General features: G+C 38.1%; 2 protein-coding genes across 4 annotated transcripts in view; one reads left to right on the top strand and one right to left on the bottom strand.

Moving 5' to 3' along the window:
* Positions 1-4: 4 nt before the first annotated feature.
* Positions 5-13,344, top strand: LOC110045917 (malignant fibrous histiocytoma-amplified sequence 1 homolog). Of its 2 annotated transcripts, none has more exons than XM_020751577.2 (9): positions 5-242; positions 762-2,051; positions 2,429-2,793; positions 3,769-4,301; positions 5,129-5,318; positions 5,775-6,038; positions 9,490-9,715; positions 10,218-10,268; positions 12,092-13,344. In XM_020751577.2, the coding sequence occupies exons 2-9, from the start codon at positions 830-832 to the stop codon at positions 12,361-12,363; spliced, it is 3,123 nt and encodes a 1,040-aa protein (XP_020607236.2). In that variant the 5' UTR covers positions 5-242; positions 762-829; the 3' UTR covers positions 12,364-13,344. The 2 variants fall into 2 exon arrangements, with proteins under 2 accessions (XP_020607236.2, XP_020607237.2); XM_020751578.2 differs by having other exon boundaries at positions 5-237.
* A 2,852-nt stretch (positions 13,345-16,196) lies between these two features.
* Positions 16,197-25,173, bottom strand: part of LOC110045889 (deoxyribodipyrimidine photo-lyase-like) — a 9,724-nt gene continuing 747 nt past the window's right edge. Inside the window, exons 2-8 of one of the 2 annotated variants that reach the window (XM_020751513.2) lie at positions 23,355-23,500; positions 23,050-23,232; positions 21,553-21,711; positions 20,944-21,142; positions 19,779-20,056; positions 18,696-18,855; positions 16,197-17,758 (exon numbers count right to left, since the gene is read on the bottom strand). In XM_020751513.2, coding sequence (XP_020607172.2) covers positions 17,556-17,758; positions 18,696-18,855; positions 19,779-20,056; positions 20,944-21,142; positions 21,553-21,711; positions 23,050-23,232; positions 23,355-23,500 — 1,328 coding nt within the window. In that variant the 3' untranslated portion in view covers positions 16,197-17,555. Of the gene's footprint in view, positions 17,759-18,695; positions 18,856-19,778; positions 20,057-20,943; positions 21,146-21,552; positions 21,712-23,049; positions 23,233-23,354; positions 23,501-25,173 lie in introns of both variants that reach the window. The other variant, XM_020751512.2, reaches the window with a different exon arrangement.

The following is a 25,173-nucleotide window of genomic DNA, read 5'->3' on the forward strand; positions in this document are numbered from 1 at the left end:
AAAATTGGGAAGTTTCGAAGTTTCCTACATGGACAAAATATAAATATGATATGAAACTTCTAACAAGGTTATTTCCCCGAAATGGTATAGGAAGTAAATACCAAAGATCTATAATAAAAGATCTACGTCCTTTTTTTAAGGGGAAGCTTCAAAATCTGAATGTTTTCATTTCGAAACCTGCTCGTGAGTTGCTCAATCTTGTCAGGGGCAAGCATGTAAAAGATGGAGAATTGGAAGGTAAGGTAAGAACCAAGGTTTTTAACTTAATTTATTGCATGCCGTGTAATATCGCCTTCTTGTCGTGTTCTTTGCCCTTGTTAATAGTAGAAATAAGCCATATATGTGTGTGTAAACTGCGAACTTGACCAGCAAATCATAGTTAGCTAACTATGAGCAGATCCATGACTTATAAATTTCGCTGTGTCTCTATGTCCGGCAGCCGGACAGGTTTTTCAAAAGGATCGACTACAACATGCATGCAGTTATCAGCTTTCCTGAATTTTAGGCTCTGTTTTCGGTGCAGTGCGTGAAATGTGGGAAATTAAGTCCATGGATGAATAAGTACGTGTGAAATACGGTAATCTGCCTTTGATGGTCCAGTCTGATTTTCATTAATTTTCATTTTTCAGATAACAAAGTGTGTAGTTAAAGTAAGAGTTAGAAGAAGCAAAAAAAAAAAAAAGAAACTTCACCAATTAACAATCGTAACTGATTGAAACAGTTTGCCAATGACTTTTTTTGTTGTTGTTATTTTCTTCAAGGTGTATAGAGCTTAATGATAACAAAGATGTTAAGCTCTAACTGCATTTGGGTAGTTTGAGAATCAACAATGGCTGCTAGTGAATTTGAATTCATAAATATGGCACCCAAGCGTTTACCAGTCACAACAGAAAATGGAGCCATTACAGTGGATCTGACAGTTTATGATCCGTTAACTCCAGATGAATTTCCGGATTTCTCTAGTGTTGATGGACTACAGGACCTTCGCTTTTTTTCAAACTATCTCGAGGAGATTCCTGATGGCTTCTGTGAAGCCACACAACTTAGGACACTGGTTATGAGTTGTAGTCCGAACAAACCAGACAATGGCCTCTTACGTCTTCCAGCACAGTTTAGTTGCTTTGCAAAACTGGAAGAGCTACATCTAGTTGGAAATCATTTTGAAAGCTTTCCCATGCCCATATGCGACCTTACAAACGTAAAGAAGCTTTACATGGATAATTGCACACTAAGAAAGATCCCAAAAGAAATTGGGAACATGTCAAGTCTTGTCATAGTGGACTTAAGTTACAATAGTCTTGGTAGTTCCAACAGTTTGCCGAAGGAATTTTTTCGTTTACCAAATATCAAGGATTTGTACTTGATAGACTGTCAGCTGAATGAATTGCCTCCTGAAATTGGAGAACTGAAGAGCTTGGAAGGCCTTAGAATAGGAAAGAATAACCTTACAAGGCTTCCAGAAGAGTTTTTCAATCTGGTCAAGCTCAAGAAGCTAAATGCTGAACGTAACCAAATCTCTGACTTATCCCCAAAGATCGGCCAGCTTACTGCTTTGACTTTGCTCTTGATAATGGAAAACAGGCTCACCACTTTGCCAGATGAGATCAAGAATTTGGTTAATTGCAGACACATCAACTTGTTTGATAACAAACTGACATGCCTCCCGCAATCCATTGTTGATATGCCACTGCTTGAGTCATTAATCGTCGATGGAAACCACAATCTTAGGAGTCCACCTCTTGATGTCTGCACACGTGGCCTAGACAGCATCAGAGGCTATTTTGAATCTCTAGCATCCGTTGACACCCAGGTTGTGCACTCAAAGCGTCTCAAAGTTGTCCTTCTGGGTGAATCTGGAGCTGGAAAGTCAAGTCTTGCATTTGCTCTGGTCCATGCAAAAGCTCTTATGTACCCAGACGGCAAGCCTCGTAGTACAGTTGGTGTGGATTTCTACACTTGGAGACCAGTACCAGATGGTGTGGAGTTTCACATTGTGGATTGTGCAGGACAACGGCGATATCAGTTGACTCATCCATTTTTTCTGTCTTCAGGTAAGGATACAGAGGATATTAAGCAATTAGATTATGAACGCGAGATTTCTTTCGCGTGATAATTGACGAGGGCGCAGCCTGAGTCAACTATCACGCATAGTAATCAAGAACGAATAATCTAATTGTTGTAGTATAAATCTGCAAGTCATTCAATATTCATGTGAAAGCTGTCAATGATCAGTTATTTAACCAATCAGATCATGATAACAGATTCTGGTATCGTGGAATGGCAGCAACAATAGAATGTCTTCAGGCTCCCACGCCTGCCCTGCTCGCTTTGTTTGCTGAATTCTATTTTCCGCAATTGCCAGGAACCTTTTCGCAAGCTAGTTCACCCTTGATCATTGACATATATATACTTTGCATTGATCTTATAGAGGCACTCCACATCTTAGTTGTCGACCTCTTCAACTACGAGCCAGCTGAAAGCTGTTTTCGTAGAACTGTTGGTGATTGGCTGGACCTGGTGACGTCACGCATATTGAAGCCACGGATCATGATTGTTCCCACTCACCTGGACAAATTTGGCCCTGATGATGGTAAAAGTGTTGTCAGCCGATGTGAAGACATCTTGGAGCGTGTTCAACAATACTGCAAGAGTCAGAAAGCTAGGATGGAATATGAAATTGCTGAAAAGAAGAAAAAGGGTCTCAAAAATCCTGTGCAGGGAGGCACTGATCCTGAATGGAAAAAGAAAAATCCCCCTGTCATTTCATCTTCTCTTCATCCCAGTGTTTTGCATGTGAGTTATTTGAATTTTATTGTAAACAGGGATTCATTGAGATTGAACTTTCTGTTTTAGTCCGCTTAATTTCACACAGCACATGCAAACACAGCAAACTTGGTCAGGATCTACTATCCAGAGATGGCACAGTGGTGAGAGCGCTCGCCTCCAACCATTGTGGCCCGGGTTCAATTCTATCCCTGTGCCATAAGTGGATTGAGTTTGTTGTTGGTTCTTCCTTGCACAGAGAGTTTTTCTCCAGGTTCTCTTGTTTTCTTCTCTCCATGAAAACCAACATCTCCAAATTCCAATTCGATCACGATAGAGGAGCTGCATGAAAACCAGCTAAGACCGATGTGGCTTCCTCTCTAAATATTGTAATTTACATGTACATGTATTTAATAACTTTTTAATTATTTTCTATATTTATCCAGCCATCTTGACATCATTGATCAGTTGAATAAAACTTAATCACATGTTAACCATCCCTCCCTGCTTGTATCTTGGGTTGTAGCATCTGAGTCTTCATGCACAGACTGAGTGTAAAATTGAGTGGGGGGAGGAACTCCCATATAAAAATGATGGGGCTGCTAGTCATACCTTTTAGAGGTTAAAAAAGTGGTTTTGGTGCCTCTTAGGGTGTTCAGCCTCAAAAGGTCCACAGCAGGAGCTTTTGCGGTACCTTTTAGGGTATTGAGCCGAAAAAATATGACAGGAGATAATGTGTTGTTTTAGGATTGGTACCTTTTAAGGGTGGAAGAAATTTCAAGCCACGCCCACAAAACAGAATCTTGGTACCTCTTAGGGGTTCTTTTCCAAATTTACGACCAGCACCCCCATCCTTTTTTATATGGAAGTTCCCCCCCCCCCCCCCACCCCACCGGATAAAATTAAGAGTGACATGCTTATTTGCATTTTGCTTATAACCTGGCTTGTATTTTAAGTATATTTCCTCTCTTACTACCTTTATTACTAATTTTGTCTGAACTTCAGGACCAGTCTCATCCAGAACCAAGTAAAGACAGCTACATTGCTCTGGTTCCGGTCAGCAACATCAGTGAACTAAAAGGGATCGTGGTATTGCAAGATGAGATCATCCGCATAGCTGAAGATGGACATCTCTTTCCTTCTGTTGGTAGAGATTTGCCAGAAGAGTGGATCAAGTTTGAAAAGGCACTGAAGGAGTGTAGAAAAAAACAACAAGTTCCTTGTATGGCTTACGAAGATTTTGAAAAGTTTGCCAAAGACCACACTAGCCTTTCACAGATGGGCGTGCGCTCAGCTGTCACCTACCTGGATTCAATTGGGGAGCTATGCTATTACAGTGACATTCCATCTTTGTACTTTAATGTGTTCATTGATCTGCGATGGCTATCTAAACTGGTGAAGAGTCTTTTTAGGCATGATCTGGAGAACACACTGCAGTACAAGGAAAGCTTTCAAAAATTTGGAGTCATTCGGGGATATTTTGATCCACTCAAGGAAAAGCTTTTGAAAGAAGCAGTGTTGTCACAGCGTCTCTTAAGGTAACTTTCATATCACCCACTGAACATTTTTGTCTCCAAAGAATCTCAAGATTTCTTGAGATTAAACGGGGGGAAACATTGAAATTCAAACAATAAAAACAAAATTAACTGGTTTAACTGTGATAAAGTAATTTGTTATAGAACGCAGCAAAGAAGACCAATGTGAAAATAGCAGCCATCAGCCAACATTCACAGGACCGGTGTCAATCTGATTTGACAGATTATGCAATGTTAACTGCTTAAAGACTTTTGGTAAAAAAAACAGTTTGTGACTTTGAAGTAACTCAAAAACCAGCCTACAGTAGTATCTAGGCTCAAAGCACATCAACACAAGAAAGGTGCACAGACTACAGTGTGCCGGAATTCTTTGTCATTACTGCTAACAATGTTAAAGATTAGCAGTGCAAATACTTCCTTGTCATTTTAATGCTATTAGTAGACTGCTCTTTATGCAACATTTGACATGAAGCTACCGAAATGATTCGAATTAGTGCAGCTCCTTCCAATAAGCTGCCCCCTTTTGAATAAGCGCCTCCCTTCAAATGTGATTTTATGAACAAGCAACCCCATTTCAAAAGGGGTGCCCCTATTCTGATATTATAATGTTACAGGGCCATCAGAATACCTATCAACATATTTAAGTTTTGTTTTGAACATTCAGTTGTTTCTCAAAAAAGAATTAAGCACCCTGTCTTGAATAAGCACCCTCCCTTGAAGTACCAAAAGTAAATAAGCACCCCGGGTGCTAAATCAAATCATTATTATGGTACATGTTAAAAGAGTGTAAATCTCAGCCAGTAACTTTTTTTATTTACTCACCAAAACAGATGCCTGTGGGAGGACATCAGTCTTGATGAGAACATGTTTCTGCAGATGGTTGAACTTCTTCACCACCTAGGACTTGCATGTCGCCTGCCATCAGATGATCCAGAGGAACTGAATCTTTTAGTTCCTTGGTTTTTGAGCGAGTATCCTGATGCTGTTGAAGGTTTCTCCGAAAGCCTGTCTGCAGACCAGGTGTGTTTTGTGTTGAATGATTTTGTGCAAAGGTCTTTTTTTTCCACTTGTATCAGTACAGTGAATAAATGTTCAGGCTTATGAATGTGATGTGACTAACAAAACAAATGTATTAGCAGACAAACTACAGATGAACCACTCACCAGAATCTTGTCTCTTGAAAATGGGACTCTTGCACTGTTGAAGGAGACTTGAATTGTTTATCTTTGTACTACAAAGGAACTCTTTTAGAAACTGACCCTCATTTGGAAATCATTGATCCTGCAGGATTGACATGTACCAGTAACTAAAATTCAGTCTAGTTTTTCTGTTGAAACATTGGAGATTCAGTCATGAGTTATTGAAATGAGGGTCAATTTTTCTAAGCTACACTTTGTTTATGTTTTTGTGCCAAACTATGATCATTGATTTGTATTTGGGTTTTTAGACATTGAAATGAAATTCATTTGTCAACAGGCAGAGATAAATTTGCTCTTCATGATGGCATACCTACCTCCTGGTTTGTTTGATCGGTTGCGAGTTCGCTGCTGTTCGCTTGAGTTTGATTACTGCAACTGGAAGGATCATGTGTTGTTGTTTGTAAATGACCATCGAGTCCTTGTCCGCAAACATAATTTCCCACCAGGAGCAGAGTCCAGCTCTCCAGCCATTTACTTCAAAGGACGAGGGCCGAAAGAAGAATTAGAACCACTGTGGGAGGTGCTGCTGAGACTTGTCCAGGTAAGGCTAGCAGACTGTGATCAGTCAATGTAAAACGCAGACTGGGTACTGCAGACTGTAGACGAGGGGTAAAATGCAGACTTCAGACCGGGGGTAAAGTGCAGACCGCAGACTATAGACTTTTTAACTGAATTGTGTTACCATTTCCACCATTGAGAGCTAACCGTAAACAGGCTAACCAAAGCATTAAGGCTAACCTGAGGGATATCCAGGCTAACCTTAGGGATATTCTTTCGAACCGGAGCGCTAGTCAGGCTGATCAGTGTGCAGACTTTCACTACAATTAGCCTGTCATGAATAATCCTGTTTACAGTCAGTGCTTGATAACAGAAATAATATGATATGTACTGGTAAGAAGTCTGTACATACTTGTACATACTTACACATAATTTACATAAACTTTAATTATTTCTATTCAGATTTTTTAGAATAGCACTGTTGTGCTAGTATCTCCGAAAACACTTAATCATTAAATAGAAAAATTAAGAACATTTAAATGTATTTGTATAAAAACTAATTTACAGTAATCGTCTATTTGTTCTTAAATTGTTTGAGTCTGTGTTTAAAGGGTATCTTGTCAGCCTTCCAAGTAGTGTCCGGTAGTTTGTTCCATGCATTAGAGGCGAGATGACAGAAAGAGTGAAGACCAAATGTTGTTGCCCTAACAGCAGGCGGCTTCAGTTTGGCATAACCTCTTAAAATATAGGAACCGGCCTCACACACCTGTAGATAAGTTAGTAAAATCGATGGTGTGGCACCGTGTAGGCATTTATAGACTGTAACTAGCATGTTCTGTATTCTCCTTTGTTCCAATGTAACCATAAATTATGTAGTCTGCAGTCTGCATTTTACCCTCAGTTTGCATTTTACCCCTGGTCTACAGTCTGTGTTTTACACTGACCAGATTGTGATTGTCCACATTTGCTTACTTACCAACTCTCACACCTTAGGCGTTTGCTTAGTTTGCACTTGCAGATCAAAAACTTTGATCTCAAAAGCTGTCAAGTATATGAACCAATTTCTCCAAGATGCCTCACAGATGTGAACTATTAGTTTAAATATAGTTAAATGGACTTAAACATAGTTAACGACTAGGAGCTAGTCTGGTCAGTAACGTTTTTGTAGGCAGTTGTTGGTGTCTTGGCCATCTGCTAGCATTTGTTTAGTGTTTGGTGTGTTCTGTAGCATTTGATATAGTTCAATGAAATTTTACATAGTTTATGACCAGGAGCTAGTCTGGTCAGTAGCGTTTTTTGTAGGCGTTTGTTAATGTCTTGGCTGTCTGTTAGCGTTTGTTAAGTGTTTGGTGCGTTCTGTAGTGTTTGCAGCAGTCATATGGCTGTGGGAGCCCTGGGGCTGACATTGTCCAGCGGTATTTTTGGTTAGTACGTGCATTGTCATCCCATGTGCTTGCAGTGTGTTCGTTGCTCTGTTTGCGTGGCATTGTGGGTTGAATTATAGCAGTTTAGTGGTTCTCGGCGTTCCCTCCCTATCCCTCCCCCTATTTTCAGCAGTTTTTTTTCTCTTTCCACTGAGCCATTTGGCTTAGTGTGACGGGGTCCTGTAGCTGGGGCTTGGTGTGGGGGGCTTGTGGCTTGGTTGCGGGTTGGGCAGGCCAGTCGGGTGTTCTAGTGCCTTGGAGATGTGACTGCAGTTGCAGCCCCTGGGCTTCGTAAGCACCTTCCCTCCACTAGCGACTTGGGCATTAACTAAGCAGCACTTAAAGCCAATTTAATTTGGAAAAAACAAGCTACATATTATACTTGGCTGTCTAGTTTGAATCCTCCAAACCATGTCCCAGTTGGACTTCATTCAAAATCTATCAATATTTGAAAACTGTTGGAATATCTATAGAAATCTTCTGCAATATTGGAAAACATCATTTGAGAACACTCTGTGCACTATCTGGCTACATGAGGGGTGGCAAATAGTCCTTCAAAAACCATGGGTGTCGCAAAATTTTCACTTAATTTGATGGGTCTTGCAGTCTCGGATTTTTAGCAGTTATGTCTCACAATCTCGATTTTTTTTTACAAAGCTCTCTTGCAGTCTCAATTTTTTCAAGGCTATGAGAGTCTAAAAGGGCCAATTTGTTAATATCGTTTACATGTCAAGCTTAAGTCTGAATGTCTTGGAACTTGAACGTCTCGAGCTCGCTTTTAAAACACTTTGAAGTCTCGGTTTCCCAATTGAACAAGTCAAAATGTCTCAAGCTTGTAAAGAAAAATGCTAGTAATGTGAAGTTTATATGAAATAATTCATATATGAACTGCGGTTGTAGATGAAAGTGAAGAATGATCGTCACCGTTGAAGCCCTGATTTTTTTTTTTTTTTCAGGCTTCTTCTTTCCAATTGCTTAAATTGGAAAATTAACTGCGATGATCATTCTTCACTTTCATCTACAACCACAGTTCATATATGAATTATTTCATATAAACCTCACATTATTTCACTCCTCACGGGAAGATATGAACTCAACTAATTGACCTCGCTCCCAATGTGTGACTTCATAGCTCAGTTGGTAGAGCATCGCACCGGTATCGCGGAGGTCACGGGTTCGAATCCCGTTGAAGCCCTGATTTTTTTCAGGCTTCTTCTTTCCAATTGCTTAAATTGGAAAATTAACTGCGATGATCATTCTTCACTTTCATCTACAACCGCAGTTCATATATGAATTATTTCATATAAACTTCACATTATTTCACTCCTCACGGGAAGATATGAACTCAACTAATTGACCTCGCTCCCAATGTGTGGCTTCATAGCTCAGTTGGTAGAGCATCGCACCGGTATCGCGGAGGTCACGGGTTCGAATCCCGTTGAAGCCCTGATTTTTTTTCAGGCTTCTTCTTTCCAATTGCTTAAATTGGAAAATTAACTGCGATGATCATTCTTCACTTTCATCTACAACCGCAGTTCATATATGAATTATTTCATATAAACTTCACATTATTTCACTCCTCATGGGAAGATATGAACTCAACTAATTGACCTCAAAAATGCTAGTCTCACCATCTCGCAAAGTCTTACATTTACCATTCACCACCCCTTACATGTACATGTATACAAAGAACCAAATCTCATACATATGTGACTTGATCAAGATCCAACAAAATTATCCTGAATTACCTTAATTCAACATTTGGAAACATACCACCACCACATTTTGTGCTAGGAAAAACAGCTAGCTTGGTTCAGGATGTCACAACATACATGTAGTGTTGCAGCCAAATTTTCAGTTTCAGATAGTCCACACTCTCACAATTTAAAAAGTCAAAATGACTCAGGCTGACAAAGAAAAACACTAGTCTTGTCATCTTGCAAAGCCTTGCATGTGCCATTCACCACTCCTCATATTGGATCCTGCCATTGATTAATAATAAACCCCACAACCTAACATAGCATAATCTGTTTTACCCAGCATTGATTTGCTTTCTTCTGCCATAATTAGGAGACAGATGCATTGCTAAAGGAATGGCAAAGGTTGAGTGTTGAGCGGTTTTCATTGTGCCCTCCCTGCACAAGAAAGAAGAAGTCACCACCATGCCTTTTCCCATGTAATTGGATGAGTTCTGCTGCATTAAAAATGTCACATGGTACACAGACTAAGATGTGCAGAGGGAAAATACTTTCTAAGGGAGAAAAGTTTGATGCCAACCTTATCTACCCTCCACCTGGTGAGAGATAATACAATTTTTGTTTAATTTGTTTTTTGATTGAAGCCCTTAGGAGGGCTCCACTGAAAACCACCTTTGGCGAGTTGGATTCCCTCACTAAACATTATTATTATTATTATTATTATTATTATTATTATTATTATTATTATTATTATTATTATTATTATTATTATTATTAAGTTAATGTTTGTGTATCATTGATAACACTCCTCAAGAAACACCAGTACACACAAGAAAAGCTCCAGGGTATCATTTATTATAGCAAATTTAGGCTACAATCATAGACCATAAAAATTACTTTTCAAAGTTTATAGTGAAATATTCATGATGTCATTTAGAACATGAAAAATTTGTGGTCCATTTGTTCTCACTGGAATTGTGAAAACCCAGATGACCAGTTCTGATAAAATAATTATTATTTTCATCAGAATTGGTTTGTAGGAAAAGTGGAATTCTGCTGTATGCAATCTTTTGTATTAATAAATTTTGTATTTCCTTTCAGATGTTGTTAAACGTTTACTGGAGTCACCATGGCCGTCAGTCTCAGAACCAGGTAGATACAAATCTGGGGCCTTCATTGCATTGTGCAAGGCTAAATGCAACTTTTCTTGAAAATTAGTATCATGGTAAAACCCATCTGTAAACAAGAACCTTGATATTTCCAAGTTACAGTAGTTTAAAAAGGTTCTTGTGTTTTGTCTACTGAGATACACTGTAAAAGGTTATTTAGGGTCTTAAATAGCATTTAAATATTAAATGGAAATGGAAAAAGTGCTTGCTGCTGATCCAAATAGGTTTGATTCTTCTTTCCTATGAGAAAAAAAAGTTTATGTTTAAAAATTAATGCAAGACTTAATTCTAATGAAAATTATACAGTACACTCCCTGATATATATATGTTATTTGCTGGCTTAGGGTCAGTCTGTATAGTGAAAAACTGTGGTTTTACCAGATTACAAATGGGTTTGTTTACGCAACTTTGTCATTGAATCAGCTGTGCGCTGTCTACTAACGATTTGTAAAAAACTCTTCGCGACGAGCAAGTAACTCAGATAGTAGACAAAGAAAGATGTATTAAAGAACAGATTTTTTTCAAACTTCTTTATGTTAGTGGCATTTATTTCACCAGTTAAGTTCTCCAAAATTGTTTTTGCAGTGTGAAATTTCATGCGAAGTTTGAAGTTTTACTACAAAAACAATTTCTGTCATTCATTGCTATTAAAATCACTTAAAACCAGACTTTTCTACCATAAATTGAACAGCAGAAAGCGAGGAAACCCGTTAAGTGTATTCCACAGAAATTCACCTAAATACAGCAACAATCAGAGAGGTAAACTCAACTGAAATTGACTCAAATTTTACGGCGAGAGAAACACAGGATTACACTCTATTACAGCACCAAACTACGAACAAATAAGTAAACTCTCACAACTTCAAAATACTCAATTTAATTTACTTACAGTGACTTTCCTTGCCATTTTAAAGTGAACAGAGATAAACTTGCATTAACTAATTGTCGATGGAAGTGTAAAAAAGGCAAAAGATTGATGATTACCACCAACTTTTAGGAGCGAAATTTAGGAGCCGTAATCGCTACAGTGGGAAAAAATCCAGCCCATGGGCCATATTGTAAAAAGCTGGACTGGTCACAAGTGCATGATTAGCCAATCAAATTCGAGGATGCTGGAGAAAAAAAAAAAGATTTATTTTAGGTTCCTTACCATGTTCAATACACTACAGCTTTTAATTAAAATGCCAATTTTTGCCAGATCTGCAATAAAGAACCTGTTACAATTTTATGGGCTCAACACATTCTTATAATAGGGGTTCAAATGCTGGCAAAATGTTATAATCTATAGGGGTCTATTTGACAATTATTGGGTCATGCTTTAGCATGCACTATCAAGTTATGATGCTTGCGGGAAGTTTGGAGAGCACAAAGAAGTGTACATGTAAGAATTGCTCGAGACAAACAGCCGAGAACAACTCTATCCTCTTGAGTACTCTCCAAACTTCCCAAGTGCATCATAACTCTGTATAAAATAACTGAGCTACTGTGTATGTTATCAGTGGTCGTTAAGTGTGTTTAGATGAGAGTGTGTAAACACAGTTGTGACGTTTTAGATATGAGCATAGTTTTGAGAAATATTTTATAAGAGCAATAGTAAGATCACTTTCTCTGTTTCTCCCTCAACTGTGTCTCGGGTAGGCATAACTGTCTTGAATTCTCCCAACCCCCCTCATGTTTAGATGAGGTTATGTAAACACAGAAAAGGTGCTCTGTTGCTTGAATAGTACACAACTAACAGCATGAACCAATTGCTAAAGGTTCTCTATCACTAGGTTCTTACAGATGGATTTTTACTTTGGTCTCCAGTTTCAGAAGATGTTCCTGACACCCTTATGGCAGACCTTTCTCAGCTAATGACAAGAAATTGGAAGTTAGTGGCAGTATATCTGGGCTTCACACCTGATCATGTAACCACTTTTGATTCAGAAGATGATTCTGTTTCCGAGAAGGTCATTGCTATGTTGAATGAATGGAAACATAAACAAGCAAAGGATGCAACAAGAAGCAACTTGATGAAGGCTTTGGTGAAAGCTGGAAGAAAAGACCTGGCTGATAAAGTTCGTTTCTACCAGGAGTGATTACCAAAGCTAGTATCTAGCTTGGTATCAGAGACAAGTTAATTGCAGTTGCAAATATTTCTCTTTAAGTGTTAAATGCACAGTCATGTACCTGCACCTTAATTCTATGTGAGATAGGATTCCTTCATGCCAAGTCAAATAGCCTCCTACTTAGAAATTGTCATATTGATGACACGGTACTCTTCACAAACCTAGCCAGGAATAGGACTTATAAGATCAGAGTACAACTTTCTTCTCAAACAAACATGTGCAGATGGTTCACTCTATGTCACTGACCAGCAGGCAAAGAAAGTCGTGTCTGATGGCCAGGCTAGTGGATTTTCAGACGGGCCAGTGGATTCCATCTGTGAACTTGTTGTAGTAGACTGTAAATGGTCACTGTGAAGCTTAGTCTGTCACACATGACATGAAAGAAAAAGCACAGTAGAAAACAATGACTGTGAGAATGACTTTCAGGCCAGTACATCATAGCTACAGCTTGCTCAAAAGGCAAACCTTAACATTTGTTGTTGTTGTTGTTTTTTTTTGTACCCTCCTGACTATTAAAATTTTAGGTCTTAGGATATTATGTGAGTAGCCTGATATGTATGCAGCATGTAGGTTTGGAAAACCTCATACTATTCTAGTGCAGATCATTTCTCTGAGGATCGATCCTTAATTGGGGCAACCTGCACTGTACCGTTTACAAGGTTCTTTTTAATTGGCCAAACAAAACAAAAAAATGCCCCTGGTCCCGAGAACTAAAGAGGTGCAGATTAGCAAGAGCCACTCAAAATAGAGGTTTCAAAGTGATGCAGGTAAAATGCCCTACTTGGGCATTTTACACCAAATTCAAACATCATTTATCTGTAAATTTGAATTTCATGGTTGTTAAAACACAGAGTTGTTTTATAAACACGGTACAACATTGATCACTGCTTCATTTATTTACAGAAGTTGGAGGGTGGAAACTGCACGTTGAATAAATAGGCCATTTTTTCACGTTTGTAATGATTTATCTGGCTTTATCGCAATACCTTTTAAAAAACATAGGCACGCAAGGCGTGCAAGAGTTATTTTTTTGTGTGAAGTGTTGGAGATAGAAGCATTCATGGTACAGTAATGATTTGGTTAATTTTACAAGTTGTTTCGGTTGCGATGTTACATTGTTAAGATAGCTAAATAGTAAGCCATAAAATGTTTGACTGAACAAACTACAGTAATCTGACACTTCTCCAGATTAATGTAGATACCATCTTATTTTCTAACAGGCAATTTGATTCGTTCTTTGATACAACCCACACTGTGATTGGTGTGACACGCGCACATGCATAACTCCCTCACTCACCGATCACATAACCCTTCCAACCCCCAAGAGGAATTTTTGCTCAAAAGTACTCAAGTTAATTTAGAGACTTTTTCGCATTTTATACGAGTCGTAAGTTTACGTTTTTACACAACACAACACAACTTCACCGAAAATAGAAAGAAAGAGAAAAAACCTCTGACACGTTGAAAGTCTGATTTAATTAAATTGCACTTTAACTTGGTGCCACACAGTCTTCAAAGAACATTTGAAGTTTTCATACTTTTTACCCTTAAAAATATCGGACTGAAATAAATGTCATCAAATAAAACTATTAAACTGCTACTGTAGAGACGTAAAAACCGTCCAGAAACGAAAGCTTCTTTTTTTTTTAATATCCTGGAAACAATAGCGGATAACTTGTCAGCTCTAATTGAATTTACTCCCATATAAAAAACAAAAGTGTTAAGTTACCATTTGTTACTAAAGATAGCAAACATCTCGTGGGAAAGAGTGGTGACGATTCGTCCGCTCTAATTGAATTTACTCCCTTGTGAAAAACAAGAGTGTCAAATTACACTTTGTAACTAAAAAACAAAAATATCTCGTTATATTTGCATGCAACAAGAACAAAACAATCGTTACCCGCACTTACTATTGTAAACGTTAGAACTGTTTCAAATCTGAAGTCTCGTCTCCTCTAAAACATGTCCTAAGAATTAGACGCAACGATTCGTGACCTCTAATTGAATTTACTCCTTATGAAAAAACAAAAGTATCAAGTTACCTTTGTAACTAAAAATAAAAATATCTCGTTGTATTTGCATACTACTAACTCACGAACTGTTTCAAACCTCAAGGCTCATCTCGTTCATTTAACTACAATCCTCAGCCTAACCCATAGAAAATGTCGAAGTAAACCCAATATATGAATACTTCCTCCTCTTTTATAGAAGAATAAATATGGCCGTTCTGAACTCTATCGGGATCAAATCTTCTCACATACCATTTACCTTTACAACAAGAAGTTTGATTGGCTGTTTACAGTAGATCCAATCTGATTGGTGTGACATACATACATCTCTCACTCACTCACTCACTCACTCACCCATTGGCCCGTCCATAACATACCCGACGCGCCGACTAAGAGGTATTTTTTTACAAAAAAATAACTCAAAAATGGTAATTTAGGTTTGAGACAACATTGGAGTAGTTTATAATTTTGTCACCATTAACAGCAGAGATGGTTGTCTAATAGAGGTGTGGCCCAGTAATATGTGTTGGACTCTGGATGAAGTAGTCCAGATACGAGCATTGGCCAGGGCCATTGTATTGTGTTTTCGGCAAGACACTACTTTCAAATCTTGCCTCTCTACAGATAAAGGTTATTAGTAGTCTCACTCTGTACTGTGCAAGGTGTGTTGTGCTGTTTAAGAGACAGTTGTAAGAAATTATTTTAATCTGTGATAAATAATCGTTGAACAACATACAGAGCAAGAGACACATCCGAGTGCTGGGAGGTGTAGATATGTTTTCATATATAGTATTTAAAATTTGAATAAATAATAAAGGGTTATTTACTATGAGGGGAAGTTACTTCTTGTAATACTATTATTTGCCAGGATAGCATGAGTTTCAAATTATATTTACCTTAGTTTTTAAGAAATTATCTGGGTTTTCATGGCTGGGTTGAAAATAGTGTTAAGACATTAATGGTAACCGTATTTTCTAAATTACGAAAATTTTATCAGGGATATTACTATTATTATGCATTTTATAATGTAGGTATATTAAGGTATATAAACTTGCAATTCTTATTTTTTTAAGTTTATTAAGTTTTAAGAGAAAATTAAGGTTTGTGTATCACCAGTGCTTAAACAAAGCTGCTGAGTTGTATGAGACTATCATTTTAACAACTTATTAAATAAATTTTCACCACAGTGAAGAAAACTTGCTAGAGAATTCAGTGTTAACCTTTGCATTTGAATAAGTGAACTTGAGTTAATTTCTCAGACCATTCTGGCATAACTGTTGGCCATAAAAGACAAATGTGTCACCAGCCTGCACTGCATTCAGAAACATCTGAAGTGGGCTTTTATCAATGTAAACTGTAGTACTGTAGACACATGCCCGATTTAGGTCCTGTCTACACTACTACACTGGAGAGATTTGTTAAAAAAAAAACAGCGTTTTCACTCTAAAAATGTGTCAAAAGTTTTACCATCCACACTACACCAGAGAAATTTGAAAATGCAACAATTGCCAGCCATTTTGGATTGATGTTTGTGGAAAACTTTGGCAGGGAAATCACATGATCATTGAGACGTTATTGTTTTCTAAAAGCTCTGGTTTCAAAATGTTTTCTGTCCACACTAAAACATAAAGCTGGCATTTTCAAATTCCTCCGGTTTGAAGAACATTTTGAAAAGCTCTGTTTTATTGACCGATTAGTGTGGATAGTAGTCCTAACCAAAGAAATAAAGCTGTGTTATCTAATTTCTCTGGCATAAAGGTGGTGTGGACCAGGCCTTAAGAACTCCTTCTCATATTCACAAATACAAAACTACATGTTTATTGTAAACAGAAAGAGCCTGCAAAATTATGTTAAAATTTAACAGAATCATGTGGAAATCTGTTACAAATGATACATTTAAAATCTTGCAGCCCTTGCCAAATTGTAAATTTGACATCTGACAGATGGAACAAAAAGCTTGAGAAAACTTAAATCAAGATGGATTATTATACATTGAACTCACTATCGCTTTTCTGATTGGCCAAAACCGTACAGTGAATTTTCAAAATCAGCACCTGGGACATCATCTAGCTGCAGATTATACAATAATCACGTCAAGGACACTTGAGGTCACAGGTAATCATGTCATGTATGACTGCAGTGCATGATTTCTAAGGGTAATCATGTCAAGTTTGCGTGCTTTGTGTTGCTTGCTGTCAGTGAAGAAGCAAAAACATAACTTCCATTTTTTTTGTTCAATGTATAATAGAACAATGATTAAATTTGGTTTTTGTGATATCCAGAAAAATCAAGGTCTTGGTAAGAGTTAGCCTCAGCATTCGGCTTTGGCTGATAACCCCTACCTCGACCTTGATTATTCTGGATATCACAAAAGGTAAAAAGTTAAAGGTAAAGTCTGCATACGAGCCAAGTGGCCCATCAGGCCGGAGCTTATCCTGGTTTCTGTAGCATGAAGCAACTAGGAGTATTTCTACTCCCCCCTGGATGGGATGCTAGTCCATCACAGGGTTACCCCCAGCATTAAGTTCGCCGGTACCCATTTATACACCTGGGTGGAGAGAGGCACTGTGAGATTAAAGTGTCTTGCCCAAGAACACAACACGATGTCCCCGGCCAGGGCTTGAACCTGGACCCCTCGATCCGGAGACGAGCGCACTAACCATGAGGCCACCGCACCTCCTATTGGATATCACAAAAACCTTATCCAATAATAACTATTATTGTTTATAATAGGTTTGTTGCCCAATTTCAGACCATGTGATGAAACTCTTGAGAATTCTCGTTTTCAGACTATCAAATAGTCTTGTATATGTGAATACTGTACATAATTTTTAGATGGTTAAAAGAATAAAAATCTCCTAAAGAATATCAGGTTACCTGTAGTGGGAAAACAAACCACCCAAGCTAACAAGGTCTGTTTAGGGGAATATACAATACAGTTCAAGGGGATAAGAATGAGCACTAATGTGACAGAAATAAAATTATAGCTAGTTCACTTGCTTTCTTTCCCTTGCACAAACATTTTGGTAACATGCATAACTGAGTAATCCAAGAATGCTAGGCTTTTCTACAAATACAACAACACAAGAAAATGTCAGTTCTCTCAAGAAATCTTCCTGAATAATTAAAAATAATAAATCTTTACATGTGCAGTCACTTTGCCTTCCTTTTCCTGTTTAGGACACTCTTTGTAGATGCAACAGAGCTCTTATCCTTTCCTGGCCCATATTTTCGCACAAATTCAGCCACATCAAATTTTCTCTTGCAGCCGTTATAGTTCATGTAACGGATTTTGCCAAACACAGGCCTCTCACCCCAACCTTGATCATGTATTCCACACACAGACCACATACAGCCTGTAAGAAAATGGGAGAAAAGGAAATGTTTGAGAGTCTCAAAATTTCTAATAAATTACATTCAGCCAGTTTAAACCCTAGCTGCCCAGGAGGCCCCAACATTAATTTTGTAATTAATCAGCAATCTGCACCAAAGGCTGATAACCGTGAAGGAAGGACTGATCAGTAGAAATTGATAAGGACAATGATCTTTCGTTACATCTTACTGGAATAGAATTTGCAAAACTGTGAGAATTTGCAAAATCTCTTGTTACAAACAGTCTTTAATGTCTAAATGCAAGTTTGAGGGTCAAATTAAGAATGATTTTGACATATGGCCCTGTTTTGCAGCTGATTAAAAGGACGTGATGATGACTGATCAATGTCCATTCCTGACTGCAATCTTAGTATGTTTCTTCTGGGTAAAAATCAGTTTCAATCTAGCCACAGAGATCACTAAGCAGACTGGATTAAAGACCTCCAACTCTTTTAGCAGAAAAGTATCTTTAAAATGACTCACCAAACCATAACTTCTACAGGGCCAAAAAAATAAAATTAACCAAAAAGCTACAATAATCAAGGGAGACTGTATGCCCTACTGGTTAAGGGTGCTGGATTTATGATCTGGAGGTCCCGAGATCAAATCCTCTGCCTGCAGCTAGATGGATTTCTGTTTGATGGTCCCAGATTCAGCTCCTCTATGCTATGTAAAATAATAGCCAATTGGTCAGCCTCCCACCAGTCGGGATTTTTAACAAGTTTCTGTACAATAGTTAGCATACATGCTTGGTTCAGTGTCCCCAATTAGTACAGTAGTGCTGAACACTTCAACACATTAGGTAAATAAAGTGGTTTATTTATGATTATGATTATGATTATGATTGTGATCATGATTATGATTATGATTATGATTGTGATTGTGATTGTGATTATGAGTACGTGTATAATTTTAGCTTACCCACATAACCATTAGGGTCATTTCCATCCAGTTCAAACTTGTCATTGAGGTAGAGAGACACCTGTAAAGCTTCTTCAGGGGATGCTGTCCACTCAAGGATTTTCTTAGCCCAGTACATCCGCAGAAAACCATGCATTTTACCTTCATTGACCATTTGAAGCTTAGATGAAAGATTTGAAATAAAGTTAAAATATGATTGCATGTTTAGTATATCTTACCTAACCAGTCTAGTAGGAGAATCTAGCCTTTGTTTACATTATTTGCCTCACTAGCATAAGCAATACAGTTTCTGATGGAGCTACAAAAACATTAGTTCTGAATATTGAAAGAGCACAGCACAATTAACAGTCCTAATGAATTTGAGCCCAATGCACTGAATACTTTTTGCGTGACACAGGTTTAAAAACTCAAAATTTTACAAAGAATGTATGAGCCAATTAGCGCTTTTGCCAACCAGAAATTTTGCTGTTTTTAAAAGCCAATTTCTCCTTGAATATTAAACACAAAGATCCAAAACATTAACCAATTACTAAGTTTCACAGCTCTTAAAATGTTTAAAGTCAATTTGTCTCTAGTGTGATGCCTTCTATGCACAAAATCGCATGTTAAAGAGGAAAAATGTAAACAATGACATCAGCAAAAATTCGCCTAAACATGTACGCTTGCAGTCAGGTCATTTTTTCTAGATGCTTATCTTCCCCTCTTCATGTGAAATATTGTTTCATGCTCCTGTTGCTGATTAACAATTATTATTAAACTATAAGACCAAGTTTTCTATGACCAAGTAGTTAAGTGGTGCCGCCAAGGTGACTTTCGCTCATAGAAAACAAGGGTGGCTGCTTTGTCTATTTTTTTCAGTAGACGAACATGTACTCTATAGGATTGCAGTTAGTTGCAAACTTTGAAAATGCCATCCGACTAAAATGTGGATAAAAAGCAAGGCAAAAGGGTAAATGTTTTGCTACCTTAGTTAACATCTCAAAGGGAGAGATCATGCAAGGTACTCCAGTACATTACACATGAAGGAGACAGACACTTAAAAACAGTTCTTTAAGTACACTGTATGATTCAGGTCATTCATACCTGAGCAGCATTCCACAGGTCGTCGTGAGTTTGCCCATTTTCAAGTTGTTCTCTTGTGTACAAATATTCCCGCTTGTCCTGAGCATGGTCTTGTAAAGTTTTCTGCGCCCATGCATTCGTCCCTTTGATGGAGTCGTAGTGATCCAGATTGTAGAAACAAAAGTTGTCAGCCAACTCTCTCCTTACTACTGCCTCTTCAATGAAGGCCTCGACAGACTCTTTAGATTTGTTGCGGAATTCTCTGACTCTAAGTATTGCTCGTTGTGCACTGATGTGACCTAAGTGGAGGTAAAGGTCGTTAAGTGAGCAGCCAATTCTGGGAATCAGGAGAATGATGGCTGACCAGTGTTACGACATAACTCTGGCATCTATAGCATCAAGCGGCTAGTAGTTACTACCCAATGTTCTAGACGCTTGTCCACTACAGAAAACCCAACAACAGTGTTTAAATTTCTGGCTGATGACTTTGTGTAGAGAAGACATCATTAAGTAAAATTGACTTCAAACTTGACAAATGTGAAAACTTAGTTAGTAAGTGGTAAAACTGCAAAATTTCTAGTACAATTTAGAGTAAAATTTTGTTTGCTTTTTCAATATATGGTAGCTATAAAATTTCATGGGTTATACAAGGGAAAGTGAGAAAAAGAATTTTCATTGAGTTTTTGTCCAGGAAAACAAAAACAGATTTACTTGTGAATCCTGGGTTATGCTGCCCTATTACAAACCTACATGTACCACATAGTCCTTACAAAAATCTTTCACCAAGAAAACTCACTACAAATTTTCTCATCCAAAAAATATCAGGCTTACTGCTACAGCATTCTTTGCACGTAAGGCATAGCTATAATTAAGCTTTGTGGAGGTGGTGTGGCCTAGTGGTTGCGGCACTGGATTTGTAATCCAGAGATCCCAAGTTCAAATCCTCCTCTCTGCCACTGGATAGATTTGTGTTTGGTGGTCCCAGATTCAACTCCTCCACGCTTGTAAATTCAGTGGTTAGCCTCCCACCAGTTGGGATTTTTAACAAGTTTCTGTTTGATTTGCAGTATTTGTTTGCTTATTTCAGTGTCCTCAATTAGTACAGAGGCTTGTGCTAAACACTTTGACACTTAAATAAAGAGATTTATTGCTTTGAGTGATTTTTTTGGCATAATTATATACTTACCTGCATGGAACCAAGGTGACAAGTTACTCAGAGCACTCTTAGTTGGATTATTTCTATCTGTAGCAAAATACTTGAGTCTCTCGCGGCAAAATGTTTCCAGCATTTCCAGTCCAGCTTTAGTTCCTGGTTTGGCCCATTCAACCTCTTTGACACTACGATCAACTTCAATGAACTCATCCACAGCTTTCCAGTCCACTGTCTTCTGAAAACAAAAACTCATTTTAAAACAATACCATTGAGGTTGGTATGAACAAGGGGTTTAAGTTCCAAGTATTCACAAATGATGAATGAGAAACTAATGTTCCTCCCCATCAGCAGAAAACGTCAACTTGGAACTGACTCAAACATCATTTCCTGTCAAGGATACAAAGGGCTGTAAACATGCATACACTCGGCAAGCATTACTCGCCTATGATACATAATGTTTAGTATGCAAATATACTAACAGAGTGCAAAGAAAACCAGTTTTTAAGCTTGGCCTTCAGGCTAGCTGTAAGCATGATGTACATGTACTAGCCCGAAAATCGTTATCACTAATAACATAATTTCAAACAACCAAATTGACCATGCAGTCAGAATGTTTTAAGAGTCGTACATTAATTGTTTCACCTTTGCTGCATCTTTTGCAACATAAGGATGCTTAATCACAGGTGGAAATTCTGTAAGGAACTGCTTTAACTGGCCCTGAATTTTAGGTCGAATAGTTCTTGCACCGTACTCCAACTTTGGAGATGCCTGCCAACAAGGGACAATGTTGTGGCCATCCACCTAAGTAAATGAAAAAAGAAAAACATATAACTCTGGCATTGTGTCTTTAAAATAAAATTTAATAAAAAATAGTTAATAATAGAATTAACTATACAAAATGTAACCCTGAGAGGAAATTCCATTTAAACGTGGAGACATTCCTTGCTAGAACATTTGAATTAAACCCCAAAAGGAGATGGATCATGTGGTGCACTAAAAGCATCCATGGTTAAGTGTCAATCGATACCCTCAATTGATACTCAATCAACACTCCATTGACACCTTGGTTGACACCCTATCGACACTCCATCAACATCTTGGTCGACAGTTAGTCGAGACTCAACTAATTTGTGATTGATTGATAAGAGTCAGTTGACACTCAGCTGACTATCGACTGACTGCTGATCAAGTGTCGACAGAGTGTTGACCAGGTATTGATCAGGATGTCAATCAAGTATTGATCGAGATGTCGATTGAGGGTATCGACCGAGAGTATCGATTGACACTTGACCGTGGATGCCCTTAGTACACATGATCCAAGGAGACCAATCTGGATGTGGACGTAGTTCAAGCTTTACTAGACCTCTCAAAGATACCATCTTAAAATACTGACTCACAATAACCTGAGCTAGTTTCTATAAATCCCTGTTTCAGCTATGAAGAAATTTTGAAGATTTTGATTTTGCTGGTACCCATTTATGTGGGATATAATAGCTAACAGCAGGCTACTGGCTAATTTCACCACCTGAACAAGAGCACATTTTGCCACACTGTGAGTGTTGGAAGCAAGGGTTTCATTAACATTTTCAGCAGGGGGGCAGCTGGTTCTAACAAGCACGCAAAACTTTTTGAACTGAACTTCTTTATAAGAAAACTTTCCTCTACATAGCCAAACCAGGTGGGCAAAATCATCCTCACAACTGGTAAATTTGCCTGGTGCCCAGCCCTTAATAAAAGCCGTGAAAATTGGAAGCAAAGACTTGGGGTAAATTTGAAGCTGCACAGGCCAGAAGAGCCAGATGAGTTTGTTTATTACCCTGCTTAGTTTTTTCTCAGCTATATCGCTGGTTTATTCTCCTGGCTCTCGTTATTCAAAGGATGTATAACGCTATCCACTGGATAAATCATTATCTAGCAGATAGCATGGTTCGTTTTGTCAGCACTTGTCCCCTGGATTGTGATTTATCCGGTGGATAGCATTCCCTTTGAACAACCAGGCCCAGGTTGAGAACTGACATGTCAGACAGTTTCCAGTCTGAGTCAGTTCACTTCAGTTCCATCATCAATCATCAACTTTGTTCAATCATCCAGTTCAATAAACGACATAACCACATAATTAATCACAAATTATATACTAACCTGGCAAACTGGAACAGTTTTTGGTAATTTCTTAGCAGTATTCTCCAGCCATTTCATTGGTGTTCTCATTGGTGTAAAGTCTGTTACAACACCACCTATTTCCTTGGATTTAATAAAATCTGGAAGGACTTTGTCTGGTTCACCAAGAAGCATATGAAAGGGAATATTTAACTCGGTCAGCTCCTGAAAGAAATTGTTGCAAATAAATTTTTGTGTCATGTGTATTTAAATCTTCCTAAGCTGGGATTGGCAGATCTTGACAGTATATTGGTAACCAGTCTGTTAAACGAGATGACAGCCTGTACCTTTTCAACCTCTTGGAGACCTGTGATCATAAAACTGTACTGCCTGAATGCAGCATCAAGGTATTTGGATGGCAAACAGAAGCACACAACGAGTGGTACTTCCTGTTTAATGGCCATTCTTTGGGCATACAGTAAAGCCCAGTTGTCTGTGAATGAAAAACAAATACAGTCATCAAAAATACCATGATTACCACAGAAAATAAACAGTGTGAGTCAATGAAGAATGCACATCAACGCACTCTAGAATACATCAGTGATCATCGATCATCACTCCTCACAGGATGTCACACAATTTCACAAGAATGTTGATTTGCAATGTGGATGACAAATACCAGGGAAAACAAAGAAATTATCAAATATTTTTCAACTTGAAGCCCAGAAAAAGTTAGACTGTACTATCAAAGAATGGTTTGTAAATCCACTTTCTCGCTATGATCTACATCACTACCTGGGGCAATTTGTATAGCTTTCTGAGAAAATCGATTCAACATCCCCCGTGTTCATACATGGAAGTAAGTATTGTAGTAGGCAATGTGAATATCTTGGTGGCCTCTGATCACACAATTGCTGTGTGTCTGTTCAGTAATAGATCACAGATGGCATCAAAAATGTGGTAAGAACAAAAAAGTGGCACATAAGGTGATAGCTGAGTGTGTCACTAATGTTCTTACGACATTTTGACGTCTTCTGTGATTTATATATTACTGAACAGATGCATGGCAACATGGAATCTATCTGTTAAAATTTAGTATAAATCTACTAGCGTTCTATCACCAATAGTATTCTCTGATTGGCTACGCTACTCACTATCTCTTCTGTTGTAGACAGTGGGTAGCGTAGCAGTGTTCACTTGTTAACAAAATGAATGCCGCTTCTTTGCGTTTTCAAGGTGTCTGTGAAGAGAACTTGGATAAAGTTTTGAACAACTAGTAGATTTATGCTACAACCGTTTACTTGCTCTCGATTTCTATGCATGATAGTTGACTTGGGCTGCGCCCTCATCAACTATCACGCAATAGAAATCTCGAGCTCATAATCCAATCGTTAAATATAATAAAGCAACAAAAACAAATGTTAATGATGCTATCTATACGTCTGTCCTCCAATTGATCATAAGTGAGAACCAATCAAAATGCGAGAATAACAAAATTTGACATATATAAATCTAGCATGCATAATTTACTTATGCTTGTGTCTCCCTTGCCCAACCAAATATTTTTATCTTAATACATCATTGGAAATCACAAAAGCTACTATTGCCGGTAAATCGTCATTTCTTTCCTCAGTTTTGTGTCAAAAAATGTTTATAAAAATGTGATGCAATGCCTACACTTCATTTTTAAGCTCATCCAAGGATTGTGTAATGCACCTATCAATGGTTTGCCCCAGGATAGGGGGGGGGGGGCAACCCACGGGAATTTGACTTTGTGAGGCTCTACCTGGGTAGGGATTTTGACATTCACAGTGATCCCCTGGGTGGGAAATTTGACTCTGTCGCCATCTTGGAAAGTGGAGAGGACATGAGAGCAAGCGGCCATCTTGGAAAAAGCCCAGAAATCATTTGGATGAGCTTCCCGTGTTTTTGCTGTGCTTTTCACAATGGCAGAATGAAGGTAAGGATTATCTTGATGCTTTTAAAGTAAAAATTGTTGTTTTTAACACCCATCCGTTATCTATCTAGAAGTTTTGTAACACATAGTGTTTCTTTCTGTTGGATTTTGAAAGAAATATTTGCACAGAACCTTATTTTAATACATAAACATTTGCATCCTACTTGTCATGATTTCACTGAGTTTGTTGACATTACTGTACAGGATCT

Source organism: Orbicella faveolata, unplaced genomic scaffold, assembly GCF_042242905.1.
Source record: "Orbicella faveolata isolate gen_17 unplaced genomic scaffold, um_ofav_v1 contig_27, whole genome shotgun sequence".
Lineage (NCBI taxonomy): Eukaryota > Metazoa > Cnidaria > Anthozoa > Scleractinia > Merulinidae > Orbicella > Orbicella faveolata.

What these genes read in the sequence shown, in the direction of transcription:
- LOC110045917 (XM_020751577.2), top strand. Translation starts at nt 830, where the DNA reads ATGGCTGCTAGTGAATTTGAATTCATAAATATGGCACCCAAGCGTTTA. An exon ending in TCCATTTTTTCTGTCTTCAG is followed by an intron (nt 2,052 to 2,428) that starts GTAAGGATACAG and finishes TTGATCTTATAG; the next exon opens with AGGCACTCCACATCTTAGTT. An exon ending in AAAGCCTGTCTGCAGACCAG is followed by an intron (nt 5,319 to 5,774) that starts GTGTGTTTTGTG and finishes ATTTGTCAACAG; the next exon opens with GCAGAGATAAATTTGCTCTT.